Source organism: Delphinapterus leucas, chromosome 8 (genome assembly GCF_059928025.1).
Source record: "Delphinapterus leucas isolate spDelLeu-1000000601 "Yukka" chromosome 8, BTC_Dleu_Yukka2, whole genome shotgun sequence".
NCBI lineage: Eukaryota > Metazoa > Chordata > Mammalia > Artiodactyla > Monodontidae > Delphinapterus > Delphinapterus leucas.
Window position 1 is genome coordinate 33,601,354 of NC_143136.1, and position 18,728 is coordinate 33,620,081.

General features: G+C 39.9%; 1 protein-coding gene across 3 annotated transcripts in view; it reads left to right on the forward strand.

The window, feature by feature from the left end:
- Nucleotides 1–18,728, forward strand: part of SUMO1 (small ubiquitin like modifier 1) — a 27,610-nt gene continuing 8,882 nt past the window's right edge. The window contains exons 1-4 of one of the 3 annotated variants that reach the window (XM_089916491.1): nt 1–161; nt 857–1,120; nt 3,774–3,813; nt 14,706–14,780. In XM_089916491.1, the coding sequence (XP_089772617.1) occupies nt 3,778–3,813; nt 14,706–14,780 (111 nt within the window). In that variant the 5' untranslated portion in view covers nt 1–161; nt 857–1,120; nt 3,774–3,777. Of the gene's footprint in view, nt 162–856; nt 1,121–3,773; nt 3,814–9,199; nt 9,625–14,705; nt 14,781–18,728 lie in introns of those variants that run through there. The other 2 variants (XM_022567432.2, XM_089916492.1) reach the window with 2 other exon arrangements.

Sequence of the window (18,728 nt, forward strand, 5' to 3'; positions counted from 1 at the left end):
TAGCGGAAGTGACGCCAGGCGTAGCGGAAGTGCCTTCAGCTGCGGTGTTGTGCTGTGGGGAAGGGAGACGGATTTGTAAACCCCGGAGCGAGGTTCTGCCTACCCGAGGCCGCTGCTGTGCGGAGACCCCGGGGGAAACCACCGTCACGATGTCTGACCAGGTACTGGCCTGGGAGCCATCCGATGGCGGTGGCCGAGGCCTTACTCCGCACGTCCGCCAGCCGCTCGGCTGGGGCCGGGGATGGAGGCGCGGGGGAGGGGAGCGCGGAATGGGGGAGGGGGCGGCCGGTGGGGACTGGGCTGGCGAGGAAGGGGAGTGGAGTAGGACCGGAGACGCCGGGGCCTGCCGCGGGCCTTCGGGAGACGCCCTGGCTCTCGCCTGGCTGGCTTATCACCCCCTGTGCCCCAGCGCCTCCGGTCGCGGCCTCAAGTCGTCTCCCTTCTTTCTCCGGGGCCGACCAGGTGCAGAGAGCCCAGCTTCCACTTTCCCGAGAGGGTCCGTAGGGAACCCCTGTGCCTGCCTCTTCAGAGGACTCATTGCAGAAGCAGGGCCCTAGGCCCCAGTTATGTAACGGGGGAGATTACCTGCCCCGGAGCCTCCGTGGCCCTGAAAAGCGGGTGGACTCCACTTTTGGGTTCTTAGTCTTTAGATAGTCTTGGAGTGGGGACGTGGGGGCGGGGGGGAGGGAGACATTGTCTGGTGTTGCTGGGAACCTAGAAAGCTCTGCCTTCCGTTCGGATTGCAGCTGGGGCCGGGCTGTCTCTGCTCTGCTCTGAGTCCTTTTCCGTGTGGGTGTGCAGAGCTGTCGCCTCTTTCTTGTACTTTCCTATTTCTTACTCGGGATTGGTTCAGTAGCTCTCCAGTTGTAAGAGAGAACTCAGAATAATCAAGAAACAAAGTAGAACAAAACTGCTAGAGCAACAGAAAGCGTTTCATCTGGGCGTTAACATGAAGATGACTGATACCTTTGAGGAAAAGGATAGGAAAACTTCGTGTATGTAGAGCAGTTGCAGAACATTTGCAGAAAGCTTCCTGTTATAGCAGAGTGCTCCATCTGAATGTTAATATCAAGAATTTACTTGGGATTTGCACTCAATCAGGAGTGTTCGATTTTATGTGGTAAGTTTTTCTTCCTCATCCTTTTCTATTTAACCATGTTTATGGCTAGTTTTTGCTTTATAGGTTTTTTGTCTGGACTTTGTTTTGTTTGCTCAGACGACTTTGACTTTTTAAAGTATTTTTGGACCTTTTGCTTGTTTAGTGATAGTTATCTAGAAAACTGTTTCTCATTCAACCCCATAATGTACTTGAACTTTTAAAGTTAACACACGTATTCCCTTGGCTTTTAACCCAGTTCAGTTTTGTACCACTTGGTGAGAGCAAGTGAGGCTTTTGTGGATTTGTACTGTTGCGCAAAACGTACATTTATATTTTTAAGGTTAAACCATAATCTAGATTAGTTTTGGGTGGATCTTCTTACTAACAGTCTAGATTAATTCCCAAATTGGTATGGGAATGGCGTTATAACTGTCTCCCTAGATAGTTGTTTACTTGGTTACCAGGGAGGAAAGAACAGGTGTAAATGCTTAATTTTATCAGCCTTTTATTTTGATGCTCAGAAGTGGCTAGGAAGCCTGTTGAAATTTACTATAGTCTGATGAAAGAGCAGTGTACAGAAGGGATTATACAGTAAATTGTAGAATTTATTGCTCCAGTTTGAATTCCAGTCATTTAAAAGAGACTTGAAGGAAGAAATAAAGGACCTAGGACACTAACAGGTGCCTCTAGGCCAGAGGTTCTTTAGATTCTTTTCAGGGGGTCCTTGGGGCCAAAACAATTTTCACGATAATACTAAGACATTGTCTTTTCCACTGTCATTCTTTCATGAGTGTTCAGTGGAGTTTTCTAGAGATTGACATGACCTGGTATATCACAACAGATTAAAATGTATCAGTAGAAGCAGATGTGGAAATCTAGCTGCTGTTAAGCCAGACATTGAAGAGATTTGCAAAAATGCAAAACAGTGCCACTTTTCTTACTAGTTTTGTTTTGAAAGTATGTATTTTTTAAGATTGATGCTTCATTGCTACTTTCAAGAAATTGTGATTTATATACACAGTACCATTTAATGAGGGTAGTATCATATCCTTACCAGTGTTTCATATTGCTATTATTAAAATATTTTTCGGGACTTCCCTGGTGGTGCAGTGGTTGAGAATCTGCCTGACAGTGCAGGGGACATGGGTTCAATCCCTGGTCTGGGAAGATCCCACATGCCGCGGAGCAACTTAGCCTGTGCACCACAACTACTGAGCCTGTGCTCTAGAGCCCGCGAGCCACAACTCCTGAGCCTGTGTGCCACAACTACTGAAGCCCGCGTGCCTGGAGCCCATGCTCCACCACAATGAGAAGCCCGTGCACTGCAACCAAGAGTAAGCCCTGCTCGCCACAACTAGAGAAAGCCCATGCACAGCAATGAAGACAAAATGCAGCCAAAAAAAAAAAAAAAAAAGTTTTTTTCATAAATAGCAACATGAAAAATATTTTTAATAAAAATACATTATTTGCTAATATATATTGGGTTTATTATCTTAAAATGAATTAATATGTATATAAAACATTTCTCAGTTTCAGTGTCTAATACTGCAAACCTCAGTAGATATAACCAACTTCACAAAAGCTTTATGGGGTTCTAAATAATTTTTAAGAGTGTAAAAGAGTCCTGTGACCGTAAAGTATGAGCACTGTTGCTCTAGGCTGATTGACCAACGTCGTTGTTAATAATAATCGGGACCCAGTACAATTTTAGTGTTGGGATGCTAAGGATTTAAAGAGATACGAAGCTGAACTCTTACCCTGATGAGGCTTATGCGTGAGAGTAAGAATCCCAAGTTACTACTGTGCCATATCAGCAGCATGAGACTGAACCACTGTCCCCAAAAGACAATATAAACCAGGTTGTTTTAGAACGATGTATTTTCTGAGGCATCTCTCAGAAGGTTATTGTCTGTGCTAAGATATTGGAATTGAGTAATAATTTCAAGTTAAAATAGGTGGACAGGGCTTCCCTGGTGGCGCAGTGGTTGAGAGTCCGCCTGCCAATGCAGGGGACACGGGTTCATGCCGTGCCCCGGTCCAGGAAGAGCCCACATGCTGCAGAGCGGCTGGGCCCGTGAGCCGTGGCTGCTGAGCCTGCGCGTCTGAAGCCTGTGCTCCGCAATGGGAGAGGCCACAACAGTGAGAGGCCCGCGTACCGCAAAAAAAAAAAAAAAAAAAGTGGACATTAAAGTCACATAAGACTTGAATTGCTGGGTTCTCCATTGACTAATGAAAAATGATTATTTTTGGAATTTGAATGAAATAATTTCTCATAATTCTAACAATGCCATCATTATCCAGTGTACCATTATTGAATAATCCTCTAATACAGGTTCTAAACCTGAGGATCATGAATCCTAAGGGCTGAAAATCCACTGAAATTGTATGGAAATTGTATGAAGTTATATTTGTGCATGTGTATTTTTTAGGGAGAAAGGATCCATAGCTTTCATAAGGGGTACGTGATCCCTCAAAAAAGGTGAAGGACTAGCCTTTAACCAATAATAGAGACCTGATTGGGTGCTCACTTTTAGCCTAATTTCACGTTGCAGCAAAACTGAGCACTTACATAGAACAAGAAGTTTAATATCAAACTGGTAAGGGTAATTTGTACAAATATTTTTCCTTCTTCCTTCCTTACATTCACATTTATAGTGTTTCTTTTTCAAATCAGAATCATGAAAGGCAGCATGGACTTCAGCTCTTCAATTCAGGTCTGTTAATTTGTAATAATTGGATAACTGATTTGCTTCAAATGCTGGCTGAATCTGTTGTAGCAGTTTTACTCTGTCCGTCCCCACCTCAGAGAGAGGGTGGGCAGAGAGGGAGAGAGATAGAGATATTGATTGAATGATCTCCTTTTATCTTTAGTCAAGGATTTTGAAGCATTATGTAATTCTGGTTATCTGTTGGTACCTGACAGACTACTTCAAAACGTAATGGCTTAAAGCACAAGTCTTGTTTTGCCCATAAATTTGCAATTTGGGCAGGGCTCTGTGGGTTGGGCTCATCACTGCTCCTTGATGTGTGGGGCCTCTGCTGGGATTACTCACATGACTGTGGGCTGTAACGGATGGGTTCTTCATATAGTCTCAAGGCCTCTGAGTGCTCTCGTCATGTATTCTCTTGAGCATGGGGACCCCAGGATATTCAGACTTATGGCAGCTCAGGGCTCACAAGAGAGTGTTCTAGAGAACCTTGGGTGGAAACCCCAAGCCTCCTAGAACCTAACTTTGGAAGTCACTTCTGCATTCTGTTGGTTAGGCAAATCACTAAGCCCAGCCCAGATTCAGGGGAAAGGCATTTATTTTTATTGAAATATATGTGACATATAACATATTAGTTTCAGGTGTACAACATAATGATTCAGTATTTGTATATATTGTGAAATGATCACCACAATAGGTCTAGTTAACATCCATCACCACAATGGTTACAAATGTTCTTTTTTTTTGTTTTTGAATTTTATTTAATTTTTTATACAGCAGGTTCTTATTAGTTATCCATTTAATACATATTAGTGTATATATATCAATCCCAATCTCCCAGTTACAAATTTTTCTTGTGATAAGAACTTTTAAGATCTACTGTCAGCAACTTTCAAATATACAATACAGTATTATTAACTATAGTCACCAAGGGAAAGGCATCTAAACTCCATTTCTTAATAGGAAGAGTAACAAAGAATTTGCAGTTATCTTTAGTCTACCACATTAATTGTATTTCTTTTGTTAGGATAACGTTATTCCCTGCAGCATTCTTTATATCTCTCTGTTGTTGATGTTTGCTGATCTTTCTGTTAGCTTGAGATAGCAGGAGAATATGATAAACTAGGTGTATATTAAAGTTCATAATTATGTATACTATTTATGTCATAGAATAAGTATAACATACTTATAAGTATGTTAAGAATAAGTATTAACATACATAGCTGCATACTGTAGCTATGACTTGAGCATCTAGCTAGTGATACATATATTAAACATTCCATGCCCCAGGAGAGGAATGATGTATTCTGTCTTCTCTCTGACAGATATATGAAGTGCTGCTAGTAAATGTTGCAAACATTGATTATAATGAAACATTTCAAATAAAATGTTACCTGAACATTATTTAATAGTATTTTAAAAACTGAGTATGATTATTATGTTGGAGTACTCATGAGGGGGACTTCCCTGGTGGTGCAGTGGTTAAGAATCCACCTGCCAATGCAGGGGACACAGGTTTGAACCCTGGTCCGGGAAGATCCCACATGCTGTGGAGCAACTAAGCCCGTGTGCCACAACTAACGAGCCTGTGCTCTAGAGCCTGCACGCCACAACAACTGAGCCTGTGTGCTACAACTACCTGTTGCGGAGCACGGGCGCCTAGAGCCCGTGCTCCGCAACGAGAAGCCACCACAATGAGAAGCCTGCGCTCAGCAACGAAGACCCAATGCGGCCAAAAATAAATAAATTAAATTAATTAATTAAAAAAAATGAGTACTCATGAGGGTTAGTGGAGTAGTTCAGATTTCAAAACTGTAAAGCAGTTGTCAAATATCTATTGACACTCATTAGACCCCCATACCAGTTAGAATGTTTCTATTATAGGTTATATATTTAGTGTTGTAATCATTTATTTAAGTCCCTTTCTCCATTTTACTGTTTGCTTTCCAGGGTCAGGAATCAGGGTTTATTCACCCTTTTTTTCTGAAGTGCCTAGCAGAGTGACTGAATACTTAGTAAAAGTTTTTAAAGGAATGAGTGGTCAGATTCATTGATTTAACAAGTATTTATTGATGTTCCAGGCAGCATTCTAGGCCCTAGAATTGAAAGGTTGCCTCAGAAACGTGAAACAGCAGGTATCTTTCTCCTCCTCTTTCAATTCCCATGGTGTTTTGTTATTGAGGAAGGGTTGGTTGTCATGCAGTAGTTTTCCTTTTACGATGTGTTTGCATACCTTCTGGATCTTTAGTTCTATTAGCAATAGACCTAGTAACGTTATCTCCAAAATTGAATCATTTGCTTCTTCCAGGACATTGGGATATTATCCATTGTTATGGATAATAATAATCCTGCGCTGCTTGTGGGATCTTAGCTCAGTTCCCCGACCAGGGATTGAACCTGGGCCCAGGCAGTGAAAGCACCGAGTCCTAACCACTGGACCACCAGGGAACTCCCATTTTCTCTAAGTCATGTTTGGTATCCCATTTTGGAATGTATTAAAATTGTGTGTGTGTTTTTTTTTTGTAGATTATTCTCTGATATTCTACTTTAAAAAAGTCATGTGGGTAAGGCCACACAGATCCTATTATTGAGTACCTTAGTCTTACGGTTTAAAATTTGGAATTCCTGCAACACGACTTAAGTTTATTTAAAGATATGTTGTATTTGTTATACTTTTATATTTTGACCATTCTTTTTGCATTTGATTGCTTTTACTGAGCTATTGAGAATCTGAAGGAAAAGACCTGAAGGAAGGAAGGGTGGAGTTCTATTTGCTGGACCTGCTGTTCTCAATAGCCAGGGTCAGATATTTTTAAAGGTTTTACTGAAGATAAATATATATATGAAAAAGTGTACATAAATGTACAGTTTGCTGAATTTTCAAAAACTGGTCACATCCATGCGGCCAGCACCCAGATTAAGAACGACTGTCCAGGGCTTCTCTGGTGGCGCAGTGGTTAAGAATCCACCTGCCAGTGCAGGGGACACGGGTTTGAGCCCTGGTCTGGGAAGATCCCACATGCTGCAGAGCAACTAAGCCCGTGCGCCACAACTGCTGAGCCTGTGCTCTAGAGCTTGCGAGCCACAACTACTGAGCATGCGTGCCACAGCTACTGAGCCCACGTGCCACAACTACTGAAGCCTGTGCACCTAGAGCCCATGCTCCGCAGCAAGAGAAGTCACTGCAGTGAGAAGCCCGTGCACCACAACGAAGAGTAGCCTCCGCTCACTGCAACTAGAGAAAGCTTGCACGCAGCAATGAAGACCCAACTCAGCCAAAAAAGATAATAATAATAATAAAAAAATAAGTAAATTTATTTAAAAAAAAAAGAATGTCCTGACTACCAACTTTTGCCTGCTTTTATACATTATAACTTTTTATAAGTGGAATCATACAGTATGTATATATTTCAGTGTATGGCTTCTTTTGCTCAGCATTGTTTGGAGATTTGTCTATATTATTGTGTATAGTTGTATGTTGTTAAATCCCATTGCTACATTGCATTCCATTGTATGACTATACCACAATTTATCTATTCTGTTTTTGATGCACACTGAGCTGGTTTTCTAGGAGCTGTTTTTTAATATAAGCCAAATGCTACCTATTTAGAGCACCTCCTATGTCAATTTGGATTGCTTTTGGACTAAATAACAGAAAATCTGATATATAGTAGGTTAAACAAGTTTGCAGTTTATTTTTCTAATGAAGCAAGAAATTCAGACATAAGTAGTTCAGGGATGGTAAGGCAGCTCCACCATGCCTTCATACTTCTTTCCCCTCTGTCCTTAGCAGGTGTCTTCACTCTGATGCTTGTCTCCTTGCCGGCAAGGTTACTTTGTGTCTTGTTCCAGGCAGGAGAAAGGGATGGAGCAAAGGATAAAAGTATGCCAAAAAGTATGTACCAGCAAAAAGTATGTCACCTTCTATCTGCATGGCCAGCACTGCATCATGTGGCCATAAGAGAAGATTAGAATTTTTTTTTCTTTCTTTTTTTTGGCTGGCAAATTTAGGCTTCCCTTTGTAAGGAAGAAGGGGAAAATGGATCCTGGATAGGTAATTAACAATGTCTGCCATACCTCTAAATCTGCCTGCTAGTACTTTTGGATACAGTGAAGCCAGTTTGTTCTAGGCTTTGCCTAGGTCCATAGTCTAGCTGCAGAGAGTAGGGTTTATATAACCAGCAGGATTTCCTTTTCTTTTTTTTTTTAATATAAATATATATTTTAACTTTAAAACAATTATTTATTTTTGGCTGTGTTGGGTCTTCGTTGCTGTGCATGGGCTTTCTCTAGTTGCAGCGAGCGGGGGCTACTCTTCGTTGTGTGCAGGCTTCTCATTGCGGTGGCTTCTCTTGTTGCAGAGCATGGGCTCTAGGCATGCGGGCTTCAGTAGTTGTGGCACGCGGGCTCAGGAGTTGTAGCTCACAGGCTCTAGAGTGCAGGCTCAGTAGTTGTGGTGCACGGCTCAGTTGCTTCATGGCATGTGGGATCTTCCCAGACCAGGGATTGAACCCGAGTCCCCTGCATTGGCATGCAGATTCTTAACCACTGCACCACCAGGGAAGTCCAACCAGTGGGATTTTCAATTATAATCTTTAGTTCCTGAGAAGTTGTCTTTGTTTAGTGTTTAACTGCAATTCTAGGGTTGAATGTAAATTTACGGAAGTCCCAGTGTCTTGATAGCTTGACTTAACTTCAAGTTACGGAGTTAAGTCTGGTCAGTTTTATTTCAAACGTCTAGTACTGTCTCATTAAATTTGAACATAGGCAGCATGCATTGAAGAAATATGTGTGTGTGTGTGTGTGTGTACTTTTAGAATTGTGGTAAATCCATTGAAGTATGAGGGAGATGACTTTATTGTAATTTGAGGGTTTGTATCTTTTTTTTTTTTTTTTTTTTTTTGGTGTACGCGGGCCTCTCACCGCTGCGGCCTCTTCCGCTGCGGAGCACAGGCCCCGGATGCGCAGGCCCAGCGGCCATGGCTCACGGGCCCAGCCGCACCGCGGCACGTGGGATTCTCCCAGACCGGGGCACGAACCCGCGCCCCCCACATCAGCAGGCGGACCGCCAACCACTGCGCCACCAGGGAAGCCCGAGGGTTTGTATGTTTAAATAATGGATACAGTTATTAGAATCATCCAATTTTTTTTTTTTTTTTCCGGTACGTGGGCCTCTCACTGCTGTGGCCTCTCCCGTTGCGGAGCACAGGCCCCGGACGTGCAGGCCCAGGGACCATGGCTCACGGGTCCAGCCGCTCCGCGGCATGTGGGATCTTCCCGGACCGGGGCACAAACCCGCATCCCCTGCATCGGCAGGAGGACTCTCAACCACTGCGCCACCAGGGAAGCCCTAGAATCATCCAATTTAGTCCTTGTTGAGCTTTCTTCATTAGGAAATAAAATGAAATAAAACGATGTACAGTAAGAACTATGGTTAACAGAATTTTTGGGAACTTTGAATGTATTTTTAATGAAATGTTTTGTTATGGAAAAATTTAATTGAACGCATATACCCATCTCTTGGCCTATCGTATTTCATTTGCATGACGCCACTCCACTTCATAACATTATTTTGAAACCAACCCAGACATTGTGTCTTTTCATCTGCAAATGTTTCAGTATGTGTCTCTAAAAGTGAAGGACTTTTTCTTTTAACAAAACCAGGATACTGTTGTCCCACCTTTAAAATTGAACAGGTTTGTTAATGTCATCAAATAAGAGTAAATGTATTCTTTATTTTTAGTTTTCCCCAGAATCCCCCCTTTCAGAAGAATGAACAATCCTTGTACAACTGGAAGGGTCATTGACAGATTGGGGGTAGTTAAGTGTGGTGCTGTTTTCCTGTGATTGAATTGTCAACATACTGATTGCCATAGTGATTTTTAGCAAAGTTCTTGTTCTTTTGACTTTGAAATGGCACAATAAAAACCTTCTGTTGAATTCTGTACATTTGTAAATGAGGATTGTTGTGTTCTCTGTCCTTTCCTGTCCAGTTCTTCTTTTCAGATCCAGCTATCTTCTATTTCTAAGCTGTTTAATTTATATCTTGGAAAGAAGAGTTGGTAGTGCCTGGTGTCTGATAAATTCCTTTTACTGTTCCAGTTACCATGATTTAATCTCTAGATGACACAGACCAGAGAATTTAGAGGTTTCCAGTTCCTGTCTTTCATCTTGTACATACGTTTACTTTTCTTTACATTACCAGTTTCTTCTGCTCTGGGGGCTGTGTAACCTTTCCAGCCAAATCAACCAGCCCTCTCTGGGATTCTCTTTTCTCTGATGACCTACTGTCCCACACCCAGTGCTGAATGCTTTCACTGTTTTGTGACTAGTGTGCCATACCATTCTGTATTGGCTGCTTTTTTACAGGGGAGAGAAGGAAAGAAGGCATACAAAAGACACTAAGATCACTGGAGACAAACTTTGGCCTTTGTTGTCCAAGATCTTCTCATTTTCCAGACTAGTTTGTCAAAGGAAAAGAACAAAAAGATAGCACATGAAAAGTTGGGTGACTGCATTAGGCAAGCATGAGGCTATTAAACAAGTGGGTGTAGATGACATTGCTCTAGTGCTTCAGAGTTGGGAAGAGATCACCAAAATGGAGTGACTAGGGAAAGTGGCAGTTTATTTTTGGAAATTTCAAATCCTAGTATTCACATGTTCTTAAGAAATTGAAGTGAATTATCTCTTATTCCCAACTGTGAATATAAAACGCTGAAAGGATTTTGTTTGTATTGACTATTGTGTAGTCAATACAGTAGAAGTATGAAGTGTTAGTAAGATTTTGTGGTATGATACAGAAAATAGTGCTGTTAACTTAATTCAGCCAGCATTAAATAATTGCCTGGTATTTGCCTGGCACTACAGAGATTATAAAGATGAAAAACTTGGACCCTCTCCTTGTAAACTTGTAGGCAAGTCAAGACATACAAAACTGTCACAGAAAATGTTAATTTAACAAGTGTATTGAGTATCTTCAAAATATATACTAAACACTGTGCTTGACCAGAAATACAGAGGAGAGTAAGGCATGCCAATAAGGAACTCAGTCTGGTAGGAGACGCAGATATGCAAACACGTTATAATAAGATTAAAGTAAGCAGTATGGGAACATTTAAGAGGGTGATGAGGGAAATCATTTTGTAGGAAGCAACGCTTGAGTGGTCTTGAAAGGCGAATAGGGTAGGAAAGGGCATACCAAGCAGAGGTGATTAACATGTACAGAGATAGTGGAGATAAGGTAGAGGGTGCCATGTTTAAGGAATTGTAGATCAGTGTGGCTGGAGCAAAAGATATTATTAGCAGAAGTAGGAGAACAAGGCTGGATTGCTACGCAGGGACCAGCCCACAGAAGACCAGTGTATGTTGGCTAAGGAGTTTGAACTTAATCCTGAAGGTTCTCGGCAGATCAGATTGCATTTTAGAGAAATGGCTCTGGCTGTAGTTGGGAAGAATTAATTGAGGGGAGCTAGACTTGGGGCATTTGTTATGCTATTGCAGTAATGCTAATGAGCAACAATGAGCGCCTGAACTAAGGCAGTGGAATGGAGAGAATGAGAGTCACTAAGAGATATAATTGTCAAAATGATGAATGATTAAGTGTGAGATTTAAGAGAGGAAGAGTAGCCAAAGATGACTACTAAATTTCTGTTGTGGGCAGCTGAGTGTATGGTAACCATTTATTGTAATTGGGAATCCAGGAGGAATTGTAGTTTTTTTTGATTTTGGTTTTCAGAAAGAGGAGTTAAAGCTAACAGAGGAGTTAGAGATAATTCATTCAGTTTTGGACACTTAAATTGAGGTGCCTATGGGGACATCCAAAGTGGAGATAGATGTTCAAGCACTTGAAAAAATGAGTGAAACTCAGAAAAGTTGTCAGGTTGGTGAGGATGGTTGTGAGTCATTAGTATCTGAGAGGTAGTTGGAGTTATGGGTCACCCAGGAAGAAGAAGAAAAAGAGGATTAAAGACATGGAACCTAGAGGAGCACCAGCATTTAAGGAAGTGGTCAAGATGAGGAGACAATGGAATGTTGGAGGCCAAAGGTAGAGAGTTTTCAAGGAAGAAGTCATAAGTATCTGTTGGTTAAAGATGAGACTTGAAATTTTCCACTGGGTTTAGCAATAAGGAGTTGAACTGGTAACCCTGGTGAGAGAAGTGTCAAGTGGAATGGTGGGATATAAACCAGAGTACAGTGGGTTGAGAGTAAAAGTGGAAACAGCAAATGCTGAGTACTCTCATAAGAAGTTCGAAGAAAAAGATGAGGCTGACTCCTCGAGAAGACAGTAAAGGGGGAGTGTTTTTAAATTGAGAATAAATGCCATAAAGGATATGAATAAATTGCCACTGGGAGCATTAAAGGAAAATACTAATCCCAGTTGGAAGGTTGAGGGGTGCCGTGGTTCCTGGAAGAGTTTTTTTAAATACTGGACTTCAGGTGATGTGTGGGATGGATTTTTGTGAGATGATTTCAAGAGAGGTTGAGAGAGGATATGTATTACAGGTAAAGGAAACAGGAACAGCAAAGGGCTGAAGGTGGAAGAATGTTTATAGACATGTTCAGGGAATAGCAAATAGTCCAATTTAACCAAATCCTTGGTTTTTAAAGGAAGTGGAGAGAGAAGAATGAGAATTGAGCTTGGTAATGGAGGAACTGAATGAGGTGCTGCGGAGTTTGGTTCTAGGCCTTAAAGCACCTTTTTGTTAGGGGTAGTTATACAGTCAGAGAAGCTGTGCTTTAGAAAGAGTTCTGAAGCAGTGTGGACAATGGATTGGAGAAGGGGGAAGAACTCTTTTGTTCTGAGTAGCCTCTGTAGCTACCCTGTCTAGGAAACACTGGAGCAAAATCACTCCCATTATGCTGATGTATTGCTGCTCCGGTTGCAGGGGGATGTTTTTCTCCTTGTGGTTAACTCCTATAAAGCTTCTTAACACCCCTTCTCTTAGTTAAAGAGGACTCAGGGCTTCTTTGCTCTTTGTTGCCCTTCACTGCGTGGAATAAGCTGTCCTTGTCCTCTCTAGATATATAAAGGAAGAAGGAACTGTTAACTCTGAATATAAATTCATAGAAATGTGGTTGTGAGACTATGTTTGAAGATAGTCTTCTAGTTTTCAGGTGAAATACTGTCTCACTAAAGAAGGTTAATTTGGCCTGCTGCCATAATATGCGGTAGTCAGCAAATGTTGAAAGTACTGCAGAATGGTAAACAGGCAAGGTTTCACACTAATGAAGTCAGTTCTGTTATCTAAGCATTTCCCTGGACTCTAGCCTGTATCTTAAATTTAAAAGCTACTACTTCTAGTTTAATATATTCAATAAATTTTGAATGTTAAAGAGTTTGTTAGTTTTCACTTACTGGCATGAGATAAACAGGTAATGGCCTTGTTACTTTACTTCTGAAATACAGTATAGTTGGTTATATTCTTATCAAGCATGGATTAACAGCTTGAAATTGCTGTGAATCATAAAAAAGCATATATTTAAATAAGTGACTAATATGGTGGCCGAACTAAGGTAAAGTGCATGGAAAGCTACTTTTTGTTGTTGTTGTTTTTTAAATTAATTAATTAATTTTTGGCTGCGTTGGGTCTTCATTGCTGCGCATGGGCTTTCTCTAGTTGTGGCGAGCGGGAACTACTCTTCGTTGTGGTGTGCAGGCTTCTCATTGCAGTGGCTTCTCTTGTTGCGGAGCATGGTCTCTAGGCGCATGGGCTTCAGTAGTTGTGGTGTGTGGGCTTCAGTAGTTGTGGCTCACGGGCTCTAGAGTGCAGGCTCAGTAGTTGTGGCGCAGGGGCTTAGTTGCTTCGTGGCATGTGGGATATTCCTGGACCAAGGATCAAACCCGTGTCCCTTGTGTTGGCAAGCGGATTCTTAACCACTGCGCCACCAGGGAAGTCCCGGGAAAGGTACTTTTATCATACCATTGACTGAAATTTACCAAGCTACGCCTTTACTAAAAATGGCTTACTTTTCTTAGATACTTCATGGCAAAGTTGTTTCAACTAGTTTATTCTAACTTCATTTTCTTTTCAATATGCCTTCATTTGAAATTATCTTATTTATTATTGTATAATTTATAAGAGGGCTATACTCTTCGGTCTTCCAATTTTGTCTCCTCTTTCCTTTTACTACTTACTCTGTTTGGGCTTTTTTCTTATTCCAGTTTAAGTCTCCTAATTTTTTTTTTTCAGCCAAGCCTAATCTTTTAAAATCGGATATACTGCTTCAGATAGTCTGAAATAATAGCTGATATAAAACTGATTTGTTTTGACTCAAGACTACATTAGGCCAATGCTTTGCTATTTGATTTTCCTTTCTAAATAGACTTTGCTTATGTTAATATGATTAATTTATGTTTCTTAGTACAGTTTTGTAATTGGAGTAGTTAACTTCTCCCAGTAGGTTGTGAGAAAATAATCTTGGATTCAACATGTTTGGTTAAGGATTCATGGAGAAGAGCTTCCTATGACTAATAGGAGTTGACTGAAGATAATGGTTTCCAGGTTGTTCCTTTGTGTAGCAGCAATAGCACCACCTGGTAATTAATTAGAAATGTGTATTACAGCCCTACCCCAGACCTACTGAATAAAAAACTGGGTATGAGGCCCAGCAGTCTTTTAACAAGTACTTTAGGTGATTCTGATGCTCAGTGAAGTTTTAGAACCATTACTATAGGATTTTTATAGTAAAAGAGACTTCTTTCTTGATTTTTAGTGATCTTTAGAACCGGTGTTTGAGAGAGTAATTGACTTAGGACCTTTTTTGCTTTATTGGCTGGCAGAGCAAAGAAATGCTTGCTGTATTTTCAGGGGCAAGTTTCGTACTGTAAGTCAAAGTAATGGGTGAATAATTAAAATAGCATATAGGAACTTTTATCTTTATATGTACTTTTCTTTCAGGAGGCAAAACCTTCAACTGAGGACTTGGGGGATAAGAAGGAAGGAGAATATATTAAACTCAAAGTCATCGGACAGGTGAGTTTCATTATTTTTCTCCTTTGACCCCGGAATGTGTGAATGATTTCTGACACACAGAGAAAATGATTTAACTATGGCAAGTTATTTAAAAATGGCGATTCATTTACTACATATGCATCTGTTGGAGGCAGAAGAGGGTGATACTGTTTTCTTAATTGCTCTGCTAGGCAGATATAGATTACCTTAATTTCTTCTAATAAAACTTTTTTCTTGGTTAGTATGCTTCGGTGGCAAATATAGCAACTTCTCTTGAGTGATAATGCTAGGGCCCTTAAACCAAAGGGCCTCTCAGGCCTTTTCTTGACCCCTTTCTCTTTCTTGGCACCTTATTTCTACAGACTCTGGCCTGTATCTTATTGACTCTTTTTGAGATGTTAACAGATAATTAAAGTTTAGCTGAAAATTATTGGAGGAATGCATCTTCATAGTTTTTTTTTTAAGGGACAAAAGAAAGAACTAGTAGACACTCACCATGGAAGCATGAGAGTACCATTTCCCCACATTCTCTGAAACATGGGATATTAGCAGTCTTTCAATTTTGGGCCGGTGTAATAGCTAGACATTTTATTTTGCATTTCTCTGATTATCAATGAGGTATAATTTTTTTGCCTATTACGTTTATATTAATTGTGTGTTCATATCCTTTTCCTATTTTCTGTGATCATCTTATTTTGAAAATTTTTATTAAGATATAATTCAGATACCATAAATTCATCATTTAAAATGTATAATTTAGGTGCTTTAGTATATTCACAAGGCTGTGCAACCATTACCATTATTTGATTCCAGAACATTTTCATCACCCCAAAAAAGACACGTTGTATTCATTAGCATAATTCCCCATCTTCCTTTCCCCCCAGCCTCTAGTAACCGCTAATCAACTTTACTTTCTGCGTTTATGGATTTGCCTATTTTGGACATTTCATGTAAATGGAATTACATGATTTGTGACCTTTTTGTGTCTGGCTTCTTTTATTTAGCATAATATTTTCAAGGTTCATTCAAATTGTAGCGTGGTTCAGTATTCCACTCCTTTTTATGGCTGAATAACATTTCATTGTATGATATACCGAGTTTGTTATCCATTCATCAGTTAATGGACATTTGGGTTGTTTTCATATTTTGGCTATTATGAATAATATTGCTATTAACATTCATTGTAAGTTTTGTGTGGATAGTTTTCAGTTCTCTGTATATCTAGGAGTGGAATTGTTGTGTCTAATATAGTAGTAACTTTTTTAAACTTTTTGAGGAGCTTCCAAACTGTTTTTAGTGGTGGCCGCACCATTTTACATTCCCACCGACAATGTATGAAGGTTTGTTATTTAACATTCTAGTTAATATTTGCTGTTGTCTTTTTTTTATAGTCATCCTAGCGAGTGTGAAGTGGTGTCTTGTGTTTTTGATTTGCATTTCCCTGATGGTTAATGATGAGTATCTTTTCCTGTTCTTATTGCCCATTTGTACATCTTCTTTGGAGAAATGTCTGTTCCAATCTTTTGTCCATTTTTAGATTGGATTACTTGTCTTTATTTTTGAGTTGTAATAACTCGTCATATATATTTAAGATATTAGATCCTTATCAGATAGATGGTTTGCAAATGTTTTCTCCCATCTTTGGGTTGTCTTTTCACTTTCTGGGTTGTGTCCTTTGCAGAAACAGTTTTTAATTTCGATGAATTGAATTTATTTTTTCTTTTGTTCCTATGATTTTAGTGTCATATCTAAGAAACTATTACCCAATCCAGGGTCGCAAAAATTTATACCTATAGAGTCTTCTAAGGTTTTTATGGTTTTAGCTCTTACATTAAGTTTTTGATCATTTTGAGTACTTTATGAATGATTTTTGTATGAGTTTGAAGAAGAGTCTAACTTCTTTCTTTTGCATGTGGCTATTTGTCCCAGACCATTGATTGAAAAGTCTGTCCTTTTTGCATTGAATTGCTTGACATCTTTGTCAAAATCAATTGACCATAGATATATATGGGTTTACTTCTGGGCTGTCAATTTTATTCCACTGATTTACAGGCATACCTCAGAGACATGCGGGTTTGGTTCCAAACCACTGCAATAAAGTGGATCACATGGATTTTTTGTTTCCCAGTGCATATGAAAGTTATGTTTACACTATAATGTAGTTTAAGTGTGCAATAGCAGTTTGTCTAAAAAAACCAATGTACATACCTTAGTTTAAAAATGCTTTATTGCTGAAAAGTGCTAAGCATCATCTGAGCCCTTTTTTTGCAGGGGTAGGGTTTGAAATATTTAGAGAATTACCAAAATGTGACACAGAGACCCGAAATGAGCAAATGCTATTGGAAAAATGGTGCCAGTAGACCTGCTCAACTCAGGTTTGTCACAGAGCTTCAGTTCGTAACAAAAACATAGTATCTGCAAAATGCAATAAAGCAGAGTGCAATAAAATGAGGTACGCCTGTGTATGTTTGTCCTATGCCATGGATTACCTTTTTAACAATTACTGATTTGTAGGAGTGCTTTATATTTTCTTGATTTTTCTTGTCTGTTATATATGTTGTGAATATTTTCTTCAGGGTCTCTTAACTTTTGTGGTGCTTTTTACTGTATAGATGGTTTGTTTTTATTAAGTCATATTTATCAATCTCCTTTTTTTTTTTTTTTTTTAAGTGGTTTCTGAGTTAAAATCTTGCTTTAAAATAAGGATTTCCCAGTGTCAAGATTAGGGAAAAAGTCTCCCTAAGAAGAACAGAAAATATTAAAAAAAATTTTTAATGTTAGCTCTTTAATTCATCTGGAACTGATTTTAGCTTATGGTGTGAGGTATTGCTCTAGAAATTTAGTCTGTTTGCGAAATTATACATAGGACAAGAATTTGTATTTATTTATTTATTATAAATTAAAAAGAAAATTTGGCCACACCTCACAGCATACAGGATCTTAGTTCCCTGACCAGGGGTTGAACCCAGCCCCTGCAGTGAAAGCGCTGAGTCCTAACCACTAGACTGCTAGGGAATTCCCTGTTTTTTTTTAAAGATAATTATAGTTACAGGGCTTCCCTGGTGGTGCAGTGGATAAGAATTCGCCTGCCAATCCAGGGGACATGGGTTCAAGCCCTGGTCCAGGAAGATCCCACATGCCGCAGAGCAACTAAGCCCGTGTGCCACAACTACTGAGCCTGTGCTCTAGAGCCCACAAGCCACAACTACTGAGCCTACGTGTCACAACTACTGAAGCCCGTGCGCCTAGAGCCCGTGCTCCACAGCAAAGAGAAGCCACCGCGATGAGAAGCCCGTGCACGGCAACGAAGAATAGCCCCCGCTCGCCGCAACTAGAGGAAGCCCGCGCGTAGCAATAAAGACCCAACACAGTCAAAAATAAACAAATAAATAATTAATTAAAAAAAATTATAGTTACAAACAAAACATGCAACTTCCACTAACACGTATTTGTGAATGTGATATGTAATCATTAGGATTGGCTTTGAAATTTTTACAGTATGCAAGTGCCAGTATTTTTTTCTGATGGTTGCCTGGTAGTTTACTTGACAGTCTGGGTAGAAAAAAATTATCTGTGATCCCGTATATCAATTTGACTGACTCATTTTACTCATGCAAGAGAAGCCAGACTCTGTGTGGTGACTTTTTATGGCAGGAGTAAGTGTCTGTTATTTTGTGGTCTACGTCCCTTTTGTAGGTTTTACCGTCTTCAGTGACACTTCAGTTGTGGGGGTACTTTTTGTTTTGAGTTGCCTTTGGGAGTTTGTGACAGTTCACATTTTCATTTTGAAAACAGAATAGGCATGCAGTTCTGAAGGAATGCATTCTTTCACATGCATACTTTTACTTACGCTGCTAATTATAAAACCTCAAACAGATTATCTTTATGTTCGTTTTATTAAATTTATTTTGAAATGGGTATATAGCGACTTTGAGGATGATTAGAGTATTTTAATAAACCTGTTAGGAA